The sequence below is a fragment of the Anomaloglossus baeobatrachus genome, chromosome 12 (genome assembly GCF_048569485.1).
Source record: "Anomaloglossus baeobatrachus isolate aAnoBae1 chromosome 12, aAnoBae1.hap1, whole genome shotgun sequence".
Classification (NCBI taxonomy): Eukaryota; Metazoa; Chordata; class Amphibia; order Anura; family Aromobatidae; genus Anomaloglossus; species Anomaloglossus baeobatrachus.
In genome coordinates, this window is record NC_134364.1 from 47,015,263 (window position 1) to 47,033,266 (window position 18,004).

An 18,004-nucleotide genomic window follows, 5' to 3' on the forward strand; every position below is an offset into this window, starting at 1 on the left:
GTGAATCACGGCACACGTGGGTTGTCTAAGTGCAATCCGGGCTCCGTTCTCCGTGGCCCGTGATTGCACTCAGTAATCATCTCACCTGCGCCCGCTCCCGCTCTCCATGGTGCTGATCGCTCCCGCGGTGCAGCATCCAGCTGGTGCTGACCCCCGCAGCAGCTGCTTCCGGGTCGGCTGTGTCGCGCATCATGAATATGCGCGACAATAATGAGCCGGCTCAGAAGGAGCAGGGAGAACGGGCTGCAGAGGACATCGCTGGACGCCGGGTAAGTTAAAATGATTTTTATTTTAAAAGCACGTTTTTTTCTGGCACGTGTTTCACGGACCACACCACTGCGTGGTCCGTGGGACATCAGTGATGCCAGAAAAAAATGGACATGTCTCCGTGCGGCAAACACGCACACGCGGGTACGCCGCACGAAGACACGTGCAGTGAAAAATCACTGATGTGTGAGCAGACCCATTCATTATAATGGGTCTGCGTATGTCAGGGATTCTGGTACGTTTAAAAAAAAAGCACAAAAGTCCCAGAATCACTGACGTGTGAAAGAGGCCTAAGGCTATGTGGCCATGATCCAGCGACACGGCGTCTAGTAACACAGTGTCAGCCTTCCTGCAGCTGCCCATGCCCACGATTTGGGTTCAGGCTGCTGTGGAGCTCTATGCTACCTTGTTACGAGGGGGACCCGGGGAAGCGTGCCAAGATGGGAAATGGACTGCTTCCGCCGGTCAAGGTCCACTGTGCGGTGTAAGGGACCGCCGCTATGGTGGGTGAAGAGTGAGCGGGTTGCTGCTAGCGATCGTCTGGAATGTCACAGACGATCTATGTACACCGATCTGCCCTAACCCCTGAGGGTTGTATGGCACAGATCTCACGGCTCGGTGTACCTGTTGCACGGGGAAGCACAGAGGTGCCCACGCACGTGTGCCAGTGGAAGTCACGAGAATATGGCACGAGGGTAGCACAGAGGTGCCCACGCACGTGTGCTTTCAATAACCAGGTGAGTCCAATGGAGACTTGAGGAGCTCACCTGGGACAGGAACACGGCCTGTTGACGGGGGTACTGCCGGAGCAGCAAGGCAGGAACACGGCCTGCAAACGAGGTACTGCCGGAGCAGCAAGGGCCAAGCCCACAAGAGACAGTAATGCCTGAGCAGTGGCGTGGCAGCACGCTGCCAGACATCCAAACATAGAAGGACGGTCGCGCGCCGCCATAATGGCAGGAGGAGCTTTTAAGGAGGTGTAGCTCCAGCCAAGGGCGGGCGCGAGGCGGAGATGACGGACTTGACCCAATCAGGATCCACGACATCCCAGCCTGGCCAGTCAGGATTCACCACGTCACCAGCCTTGTCATCAAGCCGTGTGACGTCAGTGGGCGAATCAGGATCCACCAAGCATAGCACATGCTCACCCTCCTGCCTCTGGGAAATAGAGGCGGGATCCTCGGTCTCATAATGTGTAGAGATAACGGGAGTCTCACTGCTTCCCTGAACAGCAAACCTCTGCACATTGCGCAACCTCACAGACCTTCGAGGCTGCTGAGCAGGAGGAGCTGCGGCAGGCAAGGAATGGGAGACCGCCTCATCTCTTGCAACAGGAGTACCACTAGGTGTCACCCTCGTGCTGCCTCTCTGAGGAGGTTTCTCCTGCAGTCTGGCAGACCTTCGGCGCTGCTGAGTAGGAGCGCTCGTGGCAGGCAAGGAGACTGTCTCATTCCTTGCCACAGGAGAGCCACGAGGTGTAACACTACCTGCAGAGAACACTCTCGTCTCCGCAGCATAAATTGACATGCTGAGGCTCGGGAAGCCACGCCACCGGTCAGTTTATGCTGCGGAGAAAAGAAGCACAGTGGGCATGGGATCTCCAAAAATCCTTCCACTGTGCTTCTACTGCACAACGCAGCGTTATGGACGCAGGGAAAACACTCAGCGCCCATAACGCTGCAAACCCTGATTGTGGGCACACAGCCTAAAAAGCGTCAATGGATGAAGGGATGTCAAATATATATAACGTCCCACCCCCGCCTGCATATTCTAAGCTGGCACCTTTAGTACCTTTCATGTGGCACTAAAGGGTGCCTAGCTTAGTATTTATCCAAAAAAAAAAAAAAACAATGAAAAAAATGGCGTGGGGTCCCCCTCTATTTTTGATAGCCAGTCAGGGTAAAGCAGACAGCTGTAGCCTGCAAACCACAGCTGGCAGCTTCATCTTGGCTGGTGATCAATTTGGAGGGCTCCCCAGGCTTTTTTTTTTTTTATTTATAAATAAAGAGTTAAAAAAAAAATAACGTGGGGTCCCCCCAAATTAGATCACCAGCCAAGGTGAAGCTGACAGCTGGGGTCTGGTATTCTCAGGGTGGGAAGAGCCATGGTTATTGGACTCTTCCCAGCCTAAAAATAGCAGGCCACAGCCCCCCCAGAAGTGGCGCATCCATTAGATGAGCCAATCCTGGAGCTTCGCCCCAACTCATCCCGCGCCCTGGTGCATTGGCAAACGGGGTAATAAATGGGGTTGATACCAGATGTGTAATGTCACCTGGCATCAAGCCCAGCAATTAGTGATGTCACGGCGTCTATCAGATACCAGACATAACTAATTGACAGTAAACAAAAGCAAAAAAAATGACAAATTTTTTTATTAGAAAAAACACTCCCCAAATCATTCCCTTGTTCTCCAATTTAATCAAAAAATTTGAAAAAAATGGGTCCGCAGAAATCCATTTGGACGTCCCACGTCGCCTCTGGACCTTCTAGAATATGGGGGCATGTTCAGGGAACGTATCCCCCATTTTCTAGGAGGGCAGACCCTCCATTTGAGGAGAGTGGGTGCCAAAAATCTGCACCCACTATCCCCGGGTCACAGCTGCAGAGTGCCGAGCAGCCAGCACAGCTCTCTGAACACAGTGCTGGCTGTCAGCTGCTCTGCTCATGTGACCGGCCAGCGTGCACTGTGAAGGAGGAGGGGGCCGCGGGGGATCAGCGCTGCGACCGGACAGGTAAGGGGGAATACCAGGGGGAATAGAAGGTGACCTGGCAGGGCCTGGGGGGCATTTTTCTGTCGCATGTCTCAAGGCACATGCGACAGAAATCATAGGAGCAGGGCGGCCGGTGCGCTACTGTGCGCGCGGCCATGTTGGATTTTCGGGAGGGGGGTCAGGGGTCGGGGCGGGCACTTTGGCGACACCGGGGGCTTTCCAGGACTTTGCCAGGAAGTGAGGTCAACAGGAAACCTCTTGACCTCACTTCCAGGTAAATGCCTGCGTTCTGGCGTGCCGACAAAGCCCGCGGACCGCAACAAAAAAGCAGCTCACTGCGTTCTGACCCACATCATTGATTCAATGGGGGAGAGAACGCAGCTACACCGCACAAAAGAAGTGACATGCTGCTTTTCTTTCCGCACCGATTTTTGGCATCCAAAACGCTGCGTTTAGAAACGCAGCGTGTGCACTGATTTTTCAGCTTTCCCATACACTTTGCTGGGAAATCTGAATGCATGCAATTTGCCACTGAAACTCTGCGGTTCTAAACGCAGCGTTTCCGCGGTAAAAAACGCAACGTGTGCACACAGCCTTATCCAAGCTATAGAGCCATCTGACCCCGTATGGGTCTGTCTCCAGCAGTTGAGGTGCGGTTTATCCTCCATCATAGAGACGAACCGCCTAAGTTCCTGTGATACAAACCTGCAGTGATACCATGTACCCTCATACTGAAGGATAAAATGATGGGAGAATCACAGCATTCACATAAGTGTGATTTTAGAGCTCACATCATCCATTTTGACCACCACTCGTGGTTTGAAATCAGTACCTTGTGTTTAGGAAAAGAAAAGAGCCAACACAGACCAAAAGGAAACTATGGAACAAGAGTCCTGAGGGCCTCTGGTTGGCTACATTGCTGCTTTGTGAAGACCGGTCCATATCCGGCATGTGAGATACGTAAGGACACTAATGTTGCCCGCATACTTTAGATTGCTAAAGCCGAATGTTATATTCCTTCTACACCTCATATACGGTACACTTAGCCTTGGCAGAGGATCCATATGGCCACGATAGGGCATGGCGGTGGTTTGCCTCCTTTAAAAACATTAGTTGCCAAAATTGTTAGGTTGGGCCATAAGCTCATGGCTACCATAAGCCTTCACTGAGGAGCACATCTTTTATGTATCTGGCCAGAATCGCTCGGCTCAATAGCTTCAAACACTTTTTTTTTTTTTTTCATTTCGGGAACAATAATCCGCCAAACACTCAGCTACTCCCCTCATAGGGATTTATACCGCTTTATTACAATAGCCCTTTCTCTTACGCAGCGTCCACGCCTCAATCCTGAATTTTTAACCTTTTCAAATATTTAATATATTAAGTTTCCTCAAAGGACTGGAGAAGATTCTGTTTTCTTCAACATTTTTATTTCTTTTAGCTGCAGAAAAATTTAAGGTCAGACAGAGGTGACAGCACAACGCCCACAAAAATCGGATGGAGAAATTTCATGAAGACCTTTTTTTCCCAACCACCTAGAACTCAAGGGACATTAAGTAGAAATGACAAATTGCTTTAAAGGGAATCTGTCAGGAGATGTTTGTAGCCCTAAATATGTAGACCTAAAGCGCCCGGTGGGTGGCACCCTGCACGCTTCTCCCCACCCAGCCAACATTGAGTGACAGGTCTCTCCCTGTTTCTGTATAAGTAGAAACCTGGAAATTCCTTTAAGATTTCAAGCTTAATCTTAATCCATTCCTGATTTAAGGCTGCTTTACACGCTATGATTTCATATGCGATCTCGTATGCGATACGACACGCCCTGGTTGTATATATGATCTGAAGACATTGTACATAGGTCGTCTCTGAGCCGTCACACGTGCATATTCTATACATTGCCACATCGATCAATATCTCGTTAGATCTACCGGACCGCAGACAGAGATAAATGATTAACATTACACGAGTTGCGTGCACCTTATAAAGCACGAAGGGCAATTCGTTACGCAGTTGGAACCACCAATCATAGCGGTGGGCGTGAGGCATGGCGTGGAGAGACACGTTCGCGTCGCATAATAACGATGAGGATCGTCGTTGTTAGGGTATCACACGTATCAATATACCGGTTTCGTTCAACAAAACGAATATTATTTAGAAAATGAACAACGTGTATGCGATCGACGTTTTTGCGCACAATCCGGGTCGCACGTAGGTGTCACACGCAACTACGTCACTAACGATGCCGGATGTGCATCATTTACGACGTGACCCCGCCGACATCTCGTAAGATATATTGTAGCGTGTAAAGCCCGCTTTAGGCTCAGAAAGGGGCAGCTTAGACTAAAAGTGTGACTCCTATCCTAATAAAGTGCATGTGTTCATAAAATGGGATTATTGTACTGGATAAAACCTATGCATAGAAAATCTGGTCGATCCCTATGTATCCTAAGTACAAACACCATCATTGTAGCAATAGTTTGGAGGGTGAGACTCTTACATTATATTTCCTAGCTTACTTGTGTGCGTAGGTGCTGGTTGCAAATTCGTAACTAGCACCAGTAGATATCACCACCAACACTTCTTTCCCCAAACCTGGACAGAATCTAACATCCTATAGAAGACTAAGGGACTGGTCATCTCCACCATAATTTGATCGCAGTCCCACATTGAAAATGACAGTTCAGGCCATACTGAGCCCAACAATGGATGGACTTGGGATTGATTTCCTCTTATCATGAGTTGTTTCCCATTTTGCTAAATTTTGTAGAGCTTGGACCATAGTAGGACATGACTCACAGTCACTCTACAAAGCTACATGTCATTGGATTGACAGCTGCATATTTGGCCAAAAACTGGTGACATAAGGAACAGTTGTCTTTATAGGAGAACAGTCTGCTTTGCCTACTGGTTGTTAAATTATAGCCATAATAACCAGAGACGGACAGTAATTTCTAAGCAGCTTCACACGACATTCATAGTCAGAATACGGATCGTGATATCTGGACCGGCAATGGGTTTCCTGACCAGACCTCATCAGTATCATATATTCCTATGAAACTATTGAGTTCGGCTTAGGAAAGCTCTGGCTGTTCCTGCCATTGCATTCTGTACTCAGACCATCTGTGTCGGAGTTGTGAAACTGGCCTAAGTGTAAGTAAATTATTTACATCTAATGAATAGGTGACCTAGTGATGCATGGTCATGTTGAGTCCTCCAGAGCAAGACAAGAATTGTGGTGTAGTTTCTGGATCTTATCGCAGGTCTCAGCAGTCTCTGACAGTTTTTACTGACACATTCAGTTCCATAGTGGTGTCCTTTGTTTTAATATTTCAATTCTAATTTAATTTGCAATTTGTTGCCTCCAAGACATGATCATAGCCTAAAAGATGGATTTCTTGAAGGGGTTTTCCACTACTTTTTCACATCCTTGCAATATCTCATAGCGCTTCAACTCAATACCTTTTTTCTAACATATGTGTATTGGATGTATAGCTTCTATGAGCGCATCTCGGCAGGGATCACATAGTACTGCACAGTCTTCTTACTTCTCTGATAATTCCTTTTCCGACACAGAAAGCAGACCAAATGAAAGGAAGTGGTCACTGGGCTCGGGATGGTGGGTGTGGACGTTTTGGAAGAATGAAAGCTTACCTAAGCAAGCCTCCTGAAGACACAATTAGTCCATCTGGCACAAGCTGAGCCACAGTATAATTCAGCAGTAACAGCCGTGGCCTACACCTTTGCTAGTGAAGTACTGCGATCTGCATTTCAAAAGCAAAGGGTTTAGGTAATCCAATCACTGATGTAGACCGCTGAAAAGAGTTGAAATTTGCATAATAAACACAGTGATAGGGCCATACTGGACATCTAGCAATTGTCTGATGGGCTGGTACCTACCCTGGGCTGCTCTGACACTTGGTATCTCCCAATATCTTTGTCAGGACCGTTTCTATAGTAATATGAAGCTGCTGAGAGTGAACAGAAGAGTAGGGAGGAGTTTTGGGTGAAGAATGAAGGGGTGAGCTAAGTGCTGGCTTACAGGCTACTGCAATGCATGATGGAACTTGTAGTACTATTCACAGTAAGCCTGGGGAGAGGAAGTGATCAATGTAAACATCAGAGCTGCACCTGACAGATGCAAAAGTGTTGCTATCTGCATGATTAAAGGTTTATATTACTATAATAAGACTATGGCTGTATTTAGTGGCCCATAATAACATGATTGGTGAATACAAAAAATGAAATGCGTTAGGGTAGTGGAAAACTTCTTTAGGCAAGGATGCCCTTTAGTATGGGGCTACACAGCGAAGAGTCAAGCAAAAAAAAAAAAATATTTGAAAACTTGCGCAACAAAAAAGTTTGCGCAACGTGTAGCGTAACCATTTTAAAGCTTTGATAATTGCAATTGCTAAAGTTGCACTGAAGTCTATGGGTACCGTGTGCGACTCGCATCCAATGAACATAAATCTAAGAAATTTGGAAACATATGAAAACACTGTCACCGTTGCAGGTCACAATGCGACGCTAGAGGAGCAATGCGGCGCTGCAAGTTGTGTGGCCCCCAGTCTAACGGGTGCTTTACACGAGACGATCTATCGTGCGATGCATCGTCTGGGTCACGGATTTCGTGACGCACATCCGGCATTGTACACGACGTCGTCTAGTGTAACACCTCTGAACGACGCAGTATCGCTCACAAATCATGAGTTGTGTACGTGTCGCTCAGTTCCATAATATCGTTTACTTACATTGGCGCTGATTGTTCATCGTACCCGGGGTAGCACACATTGCTCCGACACCCCGGGAACGATGAACACATCTTACCTGCGTCACGCGGCACCCGCCGGCAATGTAGAAGGAAAGAGGTGGGCGGGATGTTTACGTCCCGCTCATCTTCGCCCCTCCGCTTCTATTGGCCAGCGGCTGGGTGACGTCGCTGTGACGCCGAACGTCCCTCCCCATTCAGGAAGAGGATGTTCGCCGCCGACAGCGACGTCGCCCAGGAGGTAAGTACGTGTGACGGGGGGGGGGGTGGTTTACCGACTTTGTGCGCCACGGGCAACGATTTGCCCGCGACACACAAACGACGGGGGCGGGTACGATCGATCGTGAAATCGCACGATCCGTAGACCCGTGTAAAGCAGACATTAGACATTTATGTGCCCAAATAGAGAACCCCTTTTCTTATTATTTCACAATACTTCCCAGTACATGTACCATGGACTCGTGTTCTGGAAGAGGATGGATTTGTTTGTTACGTGCTCACATAACACACGGCTGGAGATTTCTTCTCCCACATTCCTGCACCTGCACCGTTTTCCACCCATGTATGTAAATCACAAAGCAATCATCACACCGCGGGCTGAAGGGTTATGATTTATCACCATTTACAAAGTGAGAAAAACATCAAGCTCTTGCTATTGGCAGAATGACACAGGACTGAAATGAGGCAGGAAATGTAATGAAGAACGCAGGTGTTAGACTAAATTACACCTTACACCGTGCAAAATAACGAGGCTCCCAGCGGTACAGGCGCAGATATTCCAGCGCCATCAGCAAAATACATTTCGCTTAAAGTTGTTACTGCATGTTTGTTTAAAGAGGACGCACTAAAGTGTCCAAAAATATCGTGCCTATAATCTGACCCTCGGCGCAGATTTCCCGTAGATGAAACCCAACACGGTGTCAGTCGCCCTTTCTGACGGTACCTGCGAGGTATGGACGGGAATGGTGTTTGGATGTTGACCATTACTATAGGGAAATGCTAGTAATGTAATTCTTGGTGCAGTTGTCGTCCGCAATATTTTTGAACTCGTCAATCAGGGTATGGAAGATAAAAGAAGAAGAGATGAAGATCTGACTTATGGCACCCCATGGTTCCCTAAAATAAAGGGCACAAAAGTGGACTAACGAACAATCGGTCATCAATTTGACAGAAGGTCATTCATTGGTGGGGGAAAAAAAAATTTCAACCGCATCGGCTGTTTGAGTTTTTTTGGCAGGAGATGCAGCCAATGCACATGCACACCACTGGCCGAAAAAAATCCAACTTGCCCAATCAGCTCATACTAACAGCTTCTTAATTTGGCAAATTAGGCTGCTACCTTAGGAGATACAAATGGGATTAAAAAAATATTCAGAATGGTCTTTCCATGGCCTTCATTAATTACAGGGCATCATATCCTTAAAGGGAACCTGTCAGCAGAAATTTCGACTAAAACCTAACAGATTCCCCCTCTGCAGCTCCTGGGCTGCATTCTAGAAAGGTCCCTGTTATTATAGTGCCCCCTTTCTGACCCAAAAAAAGAGTTTATATCGAGGTACCTTTTTGGCTTCTGAATCTCTAAATGTGTCACGGGGGCGGGCTGCCTGATGGCCGTTATTCTGCCCCCTGGTCCTGTATGCCGCCCCCATCGCCGATTTCTATACTTCTGGACGCCGCCCACTGCTCCAGCCATCCCCGCGCATGCCCAGTGCTCATCTCTCGTGGATGAGCACTGTGCCCAGCGTCACCGCTGGTGACGTGCACGCAGGGTTTAGATTATGGGCGGTGCTGTGATGTTAATTACCAAGCAACCGCCCATAATCGCGGGACCGCGCATTCCCCCTCGGCCTGCTTTCTGCGCAAGCGCGCTGCAGCTGAACTCACGTCACCTCCTTCCCATCTTGCCCTGAGGCAGGAAATAGATGGGAGGAGCGCGGAGCAGTGACTACACCGATCAGGAGGAGTTCAGCTGCAGCGCGCTTGCGCAGAAAGAAGCAGGCCGAGGGGGAATGCGCGGTCCCGCGATTATGGGCGGTTGCTTGGTAATTAACATCACAGCACCGCCCATAATCTAAACCCTGCGCGCACGTCACCACCGGTGACACTGGGCACAGTGCTCATCCACGAGAGATGAGCACTGGGCATGCGCGGGGATGGCTGGAGCAGTGGGCGGCGTCCAGAAGTATAGAAATCGGCGATGGGGGCGGCATACAGGAACAGGGGGCAGAATAACGGCCATCAGGCAGCCCGCCCCCGTGACACATTTAGAGATTCAGAAGCCAAAAAGGTACCTCGATATAAACTCTTTTTTTGGGTCAGAAAGGGGGCACTATAATAACAGGGACCTTTCTAGAATGCAGCCCAGGAGCTGCAGAGGGGGAATCTGTTAGGTTTTAGTCGAAATTTCTGCTGACAGGTTCCCTTTAAGGTGCATTTCCACTGGCCGATGGAGGCTGTTAAATGACTCAGGTCAGCCACATGTGATGTGATCTGTGGTCGTTTAATGGCCTGTTTTGAAAGTCTAACTACACTTCCATGCTCGCAGAACGATCATTAATACAGGGATTCTAGTCACTATGAAAAAAACAATTATATGGAGAGAAGGTATGCACACCAGTGACTATGTAAGGGGAATATATGAAAAGCAGAAACTACTGTGTGAATACTGACATGAAAAATCCAATAGCTACAGTGCCTACAAGTAGTATTCAACCCCCTGCAGATTTAGCAGGTTTGATAAGATGCAAATAAGTTAGAGCCTGCAAACTTCAAACAAGAGCAGGATTTATTAACAGATGCATAAATCTTACAAACCAACAAGTTGTTGCGCAGTTAAATTTTAATAAATTTTAAACATAAAAGTGTGGGTCAATTATTATTCAACCCCTAGGTTTAATATTTTGTGGAATAACCCTTGTTTGCAATTACAGCTAATAATCGTCTTTTATAAGACCTGATCAGGCTGGCACAGGTCTCTGGAGTTATCTTGGCCCACTCCTCCATGCAGATCTTCTCCAAGTTATCTAGCTTCTTTGGGTGTCTCATGTGGACTTTAATCTTGAGCTCCTTCCACAAGTTTTCAATTGGGTTAAGGTCAGGAGACTGACTAGGCCACTGCAACACCTTGATTTTTTCCCTCTTGAACCAGGCCTTGGTTTTCTTGGCGGTGTGCTTTGGGTCGTTGTCTTGTTGGAAGATGAAATGACGACCCATCTTAAGATCCTTGATGGAGGAGCGGAGGTTCTTGGCCAAAATCTCCAGGTAGGACGTGCTATCCATCTTCCCATGGATGCAGACTAGATGGCCAGGCCCCTTGGCTGAGAAACAGCCCCACAGCATGATGCTGCTGCCACCACCATGCTTGACGGTAGGGATGGTATTCTTGGGGTCGTATGCAGTGCCATCCAGTCTCCAAACGTCACGTGTGTGGTTGGTACCAAAGATCTCGATCTTGGTCTCATCAGACCAGAGAACCTTGAACCAGTCTGTTTCAGAGTCCTCCAAGTGATCATGAGCAAACTGTAGACGAGCCTTGACATGACACTTTGAAAGTAAAGGTACCTTACGGTGGAGTACGTTACTTATGGTATTGACTGAAACCAATGTCCCCACTGCCATGAGATCTTCCCGGAGCTCCTTCCTTGTTGTCCTTGGGTTAGCCTTGACTCTTCGGACAAGCCTGGCCTCAACACGGGTGGAAACTTTCAAAGGCTGTCCAGGCCGTGGAAGGCTAACAGTAGTTCCATAAGCCTTCCACTTCCGGATGATGCTCCCAACAGTGGAGACAGGTAGGCCCAACTCCTTGGAAAGAATTTTGTACCCCTTGCTAGCCTTGTGACCCTTCACGATCTTGTCTCTGATGGCCTTGGAATGCTCCTTTGTCTTTCCCATGTTGACCAAGTATGAGTGCTGTTCACAAGTTTGGGGAGGGTCTTAATTAGTAAGAAAAGGCTGGAAAAATAGATAATTAATCCAAACATGTGAAGCTAATTGTTCTTTGTGCCTGAAATACTTCTTAATACTTTAGGGGGACCAAACAGAATTCTTGTGGTTTGAGGGGTTGAATAATAAATGACCCTCTGAATAAACTTTTCACAATTTAAAAAAAAAAAATGAAATAACATTCTTTTTTGCTGCAGTGCATTTCACACTTCCAGGCTGATCTACAGTCCAAATGTCACAATGCCAAGTTAATTCCGAATGTGTAAACCTGCTAAATCTGCAGGGGGTTGAATACTACTTGTAGGCACTGTATATGTAAGAATGAAAATATGAAAATGGAATCTGCATTACTGCCATGAACATTTGAATAAAGAGAAATTTAGCTACTGAATTGATCAATGCAATAGAGCCCCAACACTACGCCAAAGTATTTCTCTGCGTTGGGGTCCCTAGCTTGTGTGTGTCCTCTCATGCAGTTAAAAAAAAACTTACCGTGTATGGGAAGCTGAGACTCAGGCTATATATACGTATAATGTGGACTGGCTATTGGGTGAGGCTGGGTTCACAAACGAAAAAGCTACAAATCAATCAAGAAATAACGTCTGGAACTCCATTCTAAGTCTGAACTGGGTGCAAAAACCTAAAAAATCTACACTACACTTGGGTGGGGTTGGGTGAACCCAGTCCCACCCAATAGCCAGTCCACATTATACGCATAAATAGCCTGGGTCTCAGCTTCCCATACACGGTAAGTTTTTTAACTGCATGAGAGGACACACACAAGCTAGGGACCCCAACGTAGAGAAATACTTTGGCGTAGTGTTGGGGCTCTATTGCATTGATCAATTCAGTAGCTAAATTTCTCTTTATTCATATGTTCATGGCAGTAATGCAGATTCCATTTTCATATTTTCACTCTTACATATAGCTATTAGATTTGTCAAGTCAGTATTCACACAGCAGTTTCTGCTTTTCATACATTCCCCTTACATAGTCACTGATGTGCATACCTTATCTCCATATAGTGTAGATTTTTTAGGTTTTTGCACCCAGTTCAGACTCAGAATGGAGTTCCAGACGTTATGAAAAAAAAAAGACAAAAAAAAAAAAGAGGGGATTTTTTTTATGAGAAAACCCAACAAAACACGTCAGTTTAATTATTTTTTGTGTGCGTCTGATGATAATGTCACGCAAGGTACAGGGAAGTACTAAGCAATGGTGAAAGAGAATGGAAGAGACCACTAACCAAATCTACTGCTGGTCCCTGAACGCCCTAGATAGGTTTTGCACCTATGCACCGAGCCAGATACCTGACCCTAGGTATCCCTAGTGCTGGACCCTAAATAGGGAATGGATGGGATGAGCTCTTCATCAACCCCGCTAAACACTATAGACAACACAAGGGGGGGCACACAGGGGGAAGAGCATGAACTTCTTATCTACAGATGGCTCGGGTAGAGGTTTAGCAGAGTTTTCAGCAACGATACCACAGATGAGTACAAGCCATCTGCTTGCAACCAAGGCTTGAATTAACTGAAAAATATCACCAGCACCAGTCCAAGGAAGGACAGGGTATTTAAGCACTAAGGGAATAGTGATAATACTGATAATATACAGCTGGGTGGAAGGCGAGCTCCTGCTTGGTCCAAAAGGGGGAGATGAATCCAGCAGGAAAGCTACCTATACCAAGGAATACTAACAGCAGGAACAATGGAAAGTCAGAGAGCATTCTGCACAGCCAAACACTGTGACCTTCTATGGCCAGAAACCACATAACTGTCTGTCACCTGTGACAATTCTGTACACATGGAACATTATTATTCTCGACAGCACATGTGCTGCCGAGAATAGTAATTTTTAAGCGAGCTTAAAAATAGCTGAACTCATTTGTCAGCCGATTGTTTGATGACTGGGAATGAGCGTTCCTAGGCTAGAGAAAATGCAGCTTTCAAAAGACTGTTTGGTGGACTATGAAGCATGCACACTAGTGCAATATATATACTACTACCAGTATAAACCAGTGATCCGTATCCTGTGTACATACCGCTTCCTGTAAATCTGCAGGACAGATCGTTATAGTATAAGAATCCTACTCGAGGTCTTTTAGACTGAAATTGCAGATAACAGAGAGCATGAGAGAGGGGTGTTCAATACTGCGCCAAAAGATCACTGGGACAGATGTTCAGATTAATGTATCTTTATTTTCATCCAGGTCTACGCGTTTCAGGAGCCACTGCCCCCTTCCTCAGGACCGTCAGGAAAGACAAACATCTTGATGTTTGTCTTTCCTGACGGTCCTGAGGAAGGGGGCAGTGGCTCCTGAAACGCGTAGACCTGGATGAAAATAAAGATACATTAATCTGAACATCTGTCCCAGTGATCTTTTGGCGCAGTATTGAACACCCCTCTCTCATGCTCTCTGTTATCTGCTGTTTTTGGGTGGCTGCAGCCTTTGATCAAATTCTACATGCGATTACAGTTGTTGTGACTCTCACAACGACACCTGGTGAGTAGTTTCACCCCCCTCCCACCCCTTATATACTGGGGTAAGACCCTATATGCGCTTTCTCTCCACAGCTATCTCGTCTCTAGACTGAAATTGCAAACACAAGATGCAACAAGGAAACTGGTTATAGGTTAAAACCAGTAGAAAAGAATAATCCCAGTAAAGAAATGACAAGCTGTACATTTCTACCCAAGACATAATCGGACTCTTGTACAATGCTCCTAATGATGTGTGATAATTAGTGCGTCACTCGTCAGCCTCAGAAACGTCTCCCGTCCTAATCTCCGCATTGCCACACCTCTTACCAGGAGAGAGATTACGTTCTGAGAAAAACCGCAGCATTAAATGAAATCATCTTTAGCGTCTGGCACACAAAACAAAACTTTTAAGAGCCCATTAAGCATCAATTAGAATGTGATCCAATATGAAAAGACAATTATATACGCAGGAAAGTCATAACTAGCCGGAAGGTAGCAGATTCTGGATTTACACAAGCTTGTATAAGCATCCTACAGCTGCGCTTTTATATATTAAAGGGGGCATCCGGCCTTTTAAATTGATTGACGGCCCATCCTAAGTATAAGCAATGTATGATCAGGGGATCCTGGGAAACCGCTAATCAGAAGAATCGGCTTTAGTTCTATTTTTCTGTTGTTCCTGTCATTACGTGGTGGTGGGGGGGGCTATATACTCTCGTTATGTCACAGAGTAATGGGTTAAAATAGGCCACCAATATCAAACCAGTAGCGATTCGACTCCTGGCAATAGGACTGGGATGGAGCTGCAATATCCGCCACGATATTATGACACTGTACATAGGGGAGTGTCCAGACAACGAAAAAGACCCTTCACTCCGCTAACAGGCAGGGGCTGGAAGTCGGCCACCAACAAATTTGATGACCTATTCTAAAAACCCACTCGAAATAAGAGAGATCTGCTTAGGCCTTGTTCACACTTGTGTTTGAAGCCTCTGTTGCTGGTTCTGTCATTTTTATGTCATTTATTTTACAGTACAACTTAGCTGATGCCAATATAGTTAATATGGTCTGTTGGGTCCTGCTTGCATCCGATGTGACCATTTCCTCCACGGCCAGTTCACCCGGTCTCACCTGAATTGAGGTACACACTGGGTTCTACTACAGTTCTCTCCGAGTCCTCCCGTGTTCCTGCAATAACAGTAAAAAAAAAATAATATATTATATATATATATATATATAGCAGAATTATTCTCTGGAGAAAACAATTATTTAAAATTGACTACAATATTTATTTTAGGATTTTACAGGTAGAAATAACATTTAAATGTATAATCATGTAAAAGAAAACTGCCAAATTACAATTTAAAGGGGACCTGTTACTTAAAAGCTAAATATATGTAACTAGCTGTAGTACCCGGCGTTGCCCAGGATAGAAACTTTCTCTCTCTCCCAGTCTCTGTCTGTCTCTCTGTGTCTATCTGTCTGTCTCTGTATCAGTCTCTGTCTCTCTCTTGCTCTGTGTCTCTGTCTCTATCTTTCCCCATCTGTCTCTTTCTTCGTCTCTTTCCCCATGTGTCTTTCTGTCTGGCTTTTTTTCCTATCTGTCTCTGTCTGTCTGATTGCCTCTGTCTCTTTCCCTGTGTGCCTCTTTCTCTGTCTGTGCCTGTCTGTCTGTCTCTTTCTGTCTCTCTCTATCCGTCTCTCCACCAACATCATATTACCTCACACATAAGCTTCTTATACGAAGACTGTCCTTTGTTACTATAGCAACCAATCACAGCTCCTATTAATAGCCTGCAGCTCACAGCTCCATTCACTTTAATGGAGGCAGGTTTTTTGGAGAGTAACTGTAAAGCGCAGGGCTAAATTTTCTTGTCAAAACATAGTCTGACGTTCCCTGAATCACATGAGGCATCAGTGCAAAATTTTGTGATTGTAAATGCGACGGTGCGGATTCCTTTAGCGGACACACACACACACACACTGTACATACATACACACAGCTTTATATATTAGATTGTTTTATTACTGGTGTAAAAACTGCCGTTCTCCTGAATCCGGCGATGTTTTTCTCTTGTTTCTGTGCCTCTCCGTTCCTGAGATACGACCCCCTCTTCCCTGTGTCTTTTTAGCCAATGAGGTGTGGTCCCCCAAGATAACTCCCTAAAGAATAGTTGATGACCACGCCCACTTAGATGCAAATACTAGATTTACATACAGGAAAGAGGGGGACATATCTCAGAAACAGAGAGGTGCAGAACCAAAAAACAAACTACGCCGGATTCGGGAGAACAGGGGCATTTACACTACATACAAAAATACATTATTTATGACAAGTGACAGTTCCCCTTTTAATAGCAGAAATGACACAAAACACTATTTTGTCACAAATAACAAATATTTTCAATGTTCATATGGCTTGACAAGTCCACAAGGTTATCAGACAGGAGAATGTGACTGCATGGCCAGCTTTAGTGATCACATAAGCATTTGTGGCGCTCCATAAATAGGCTGCTACTTATGTGAGACAATGAGGGCTGCCAGTGTAGCCTTCTCCCAGGACGTCAGGCTGAAGTCATCAGGCAAACACCTCCATGTCTGTGCGATATGAAGAGAACGCTCTCCTCTCCAAAAGCGGAAGCTTTCTGCAAACGACTGCTGCCCAGTTTGGAATGAGCTGCATTTATCTGCTTTATGACAGCAAGGAGGATTTAACACCTGGAGCAGAAGCCAGGACCGTCCGCTCCTAAGCGCTGGACCAGACACGTGACGTCTTCAGAGCCTCCGTGCAGCAGCTTGACAGGCTCTGTAATTGAGATGGGTAATCCTACACACGTTTTCTTATCAGAGAAAATGAGGTGTAGCCAAATTGGCCAAGAATAAATGGGGATAAGCGCAAAAATATTTTCCCAAATGTGACACTAAACCTTTTTTTTCAAGCCAGGCACTTGTTGGGTTTATGGCAAGGGCTGTACCCGATATATAACTGGTTCCTAGTCCATTCATTTGGGGAGGTAGTACACTGGACAGCATTGTGTACCCCTACCGTGGAAGAAAAGAAAAACAAAGAAACCCTCGCCATTTGTAGCTAGGTCATCCCATGAGTCAGTGCTAGCCTTTCATAGGTCCTCCACTGATGCCAGTGCTAGAAATTCCTAGGTGCTCCACTGATGCCAGTGCTAGAAATTCCTAGGTGCTCCACTGATGCCAGTGCTAGAAATTCCTAGGTGCTCCACTGATGCCAGTGCTAGACATTCCTAGGAGCTCGACTGATGCCAGTGCTAGCCAATCCTAGGAGCTCGACTGATGCCAGTGCTAGCCATTCCTAGGAGCTCCACTGATGCCAGTGCTAGCCATTCCTAGCTCCTCCACTGATGCCAGTGCTAGCCCTTCCTAGCTCCTCCACTGATGCCAGTGCTAGCCCTTCCTAGCTCCTCCACTGATGCCAGTGCTAGCCCTTCCTAGGTGCGCCCCTGATGCCAGTGCTAGCCCTTCCTAGGTGCTCCCCTGATGCCTGTGCTAGCCATTCCTAGCTCCTCCACTGATGCCAGTGCTAGCCATTCCTAGCTCCTCCACTGATGCCAGTGCTAGCCCTTCCTAGGTGCGCCCCTGATGCCAGTGCTAGCCCTTCCTAGGTGCTCCCCTGATGCCTGTGCTAGCCATTCCTAGCTCCTCCACTGATGCCAGTGCTAGCCATTCATAGCTCCTCCACTGATGCCAGTGCTAGCCATTCCTAGATCCTCCACTGATGCCAGTGCTAGCCATTCCTAGATCCTCCACTGATGCCAGTGCTAGCCATTCCTAGATCCTCCACTGATGCCAGTGCTAGCCATTC

General features: G+C 46.6%; 1 protein-coding gene across 3 annotated transcripts in view; it reads right to left on the reverse strand.

Annotated features, from left to right (window-relative positions):
• The window catches only part of KIAA0586 (KIAA0586 ortholog), a 355,375-nt gene that overhangs the window by 31,624 nt on the left and 305,747 nt on the right, over positions 1–18,004 (reverse strand). For all 3 annotated transcript variants that reach the window (XM_075329931.1, XM_075329932.1, XM_075329930.1), the window contains one exon: positions 15,301–15,357. In XM_075329931.1, coding sequence (XP_075186046.1) covers positions 15,301–15,357 — 57 coding nt within the window. The remainder of the gene's footprint in view (positions 1–15,300; positions 15,358–18,004) is intronic.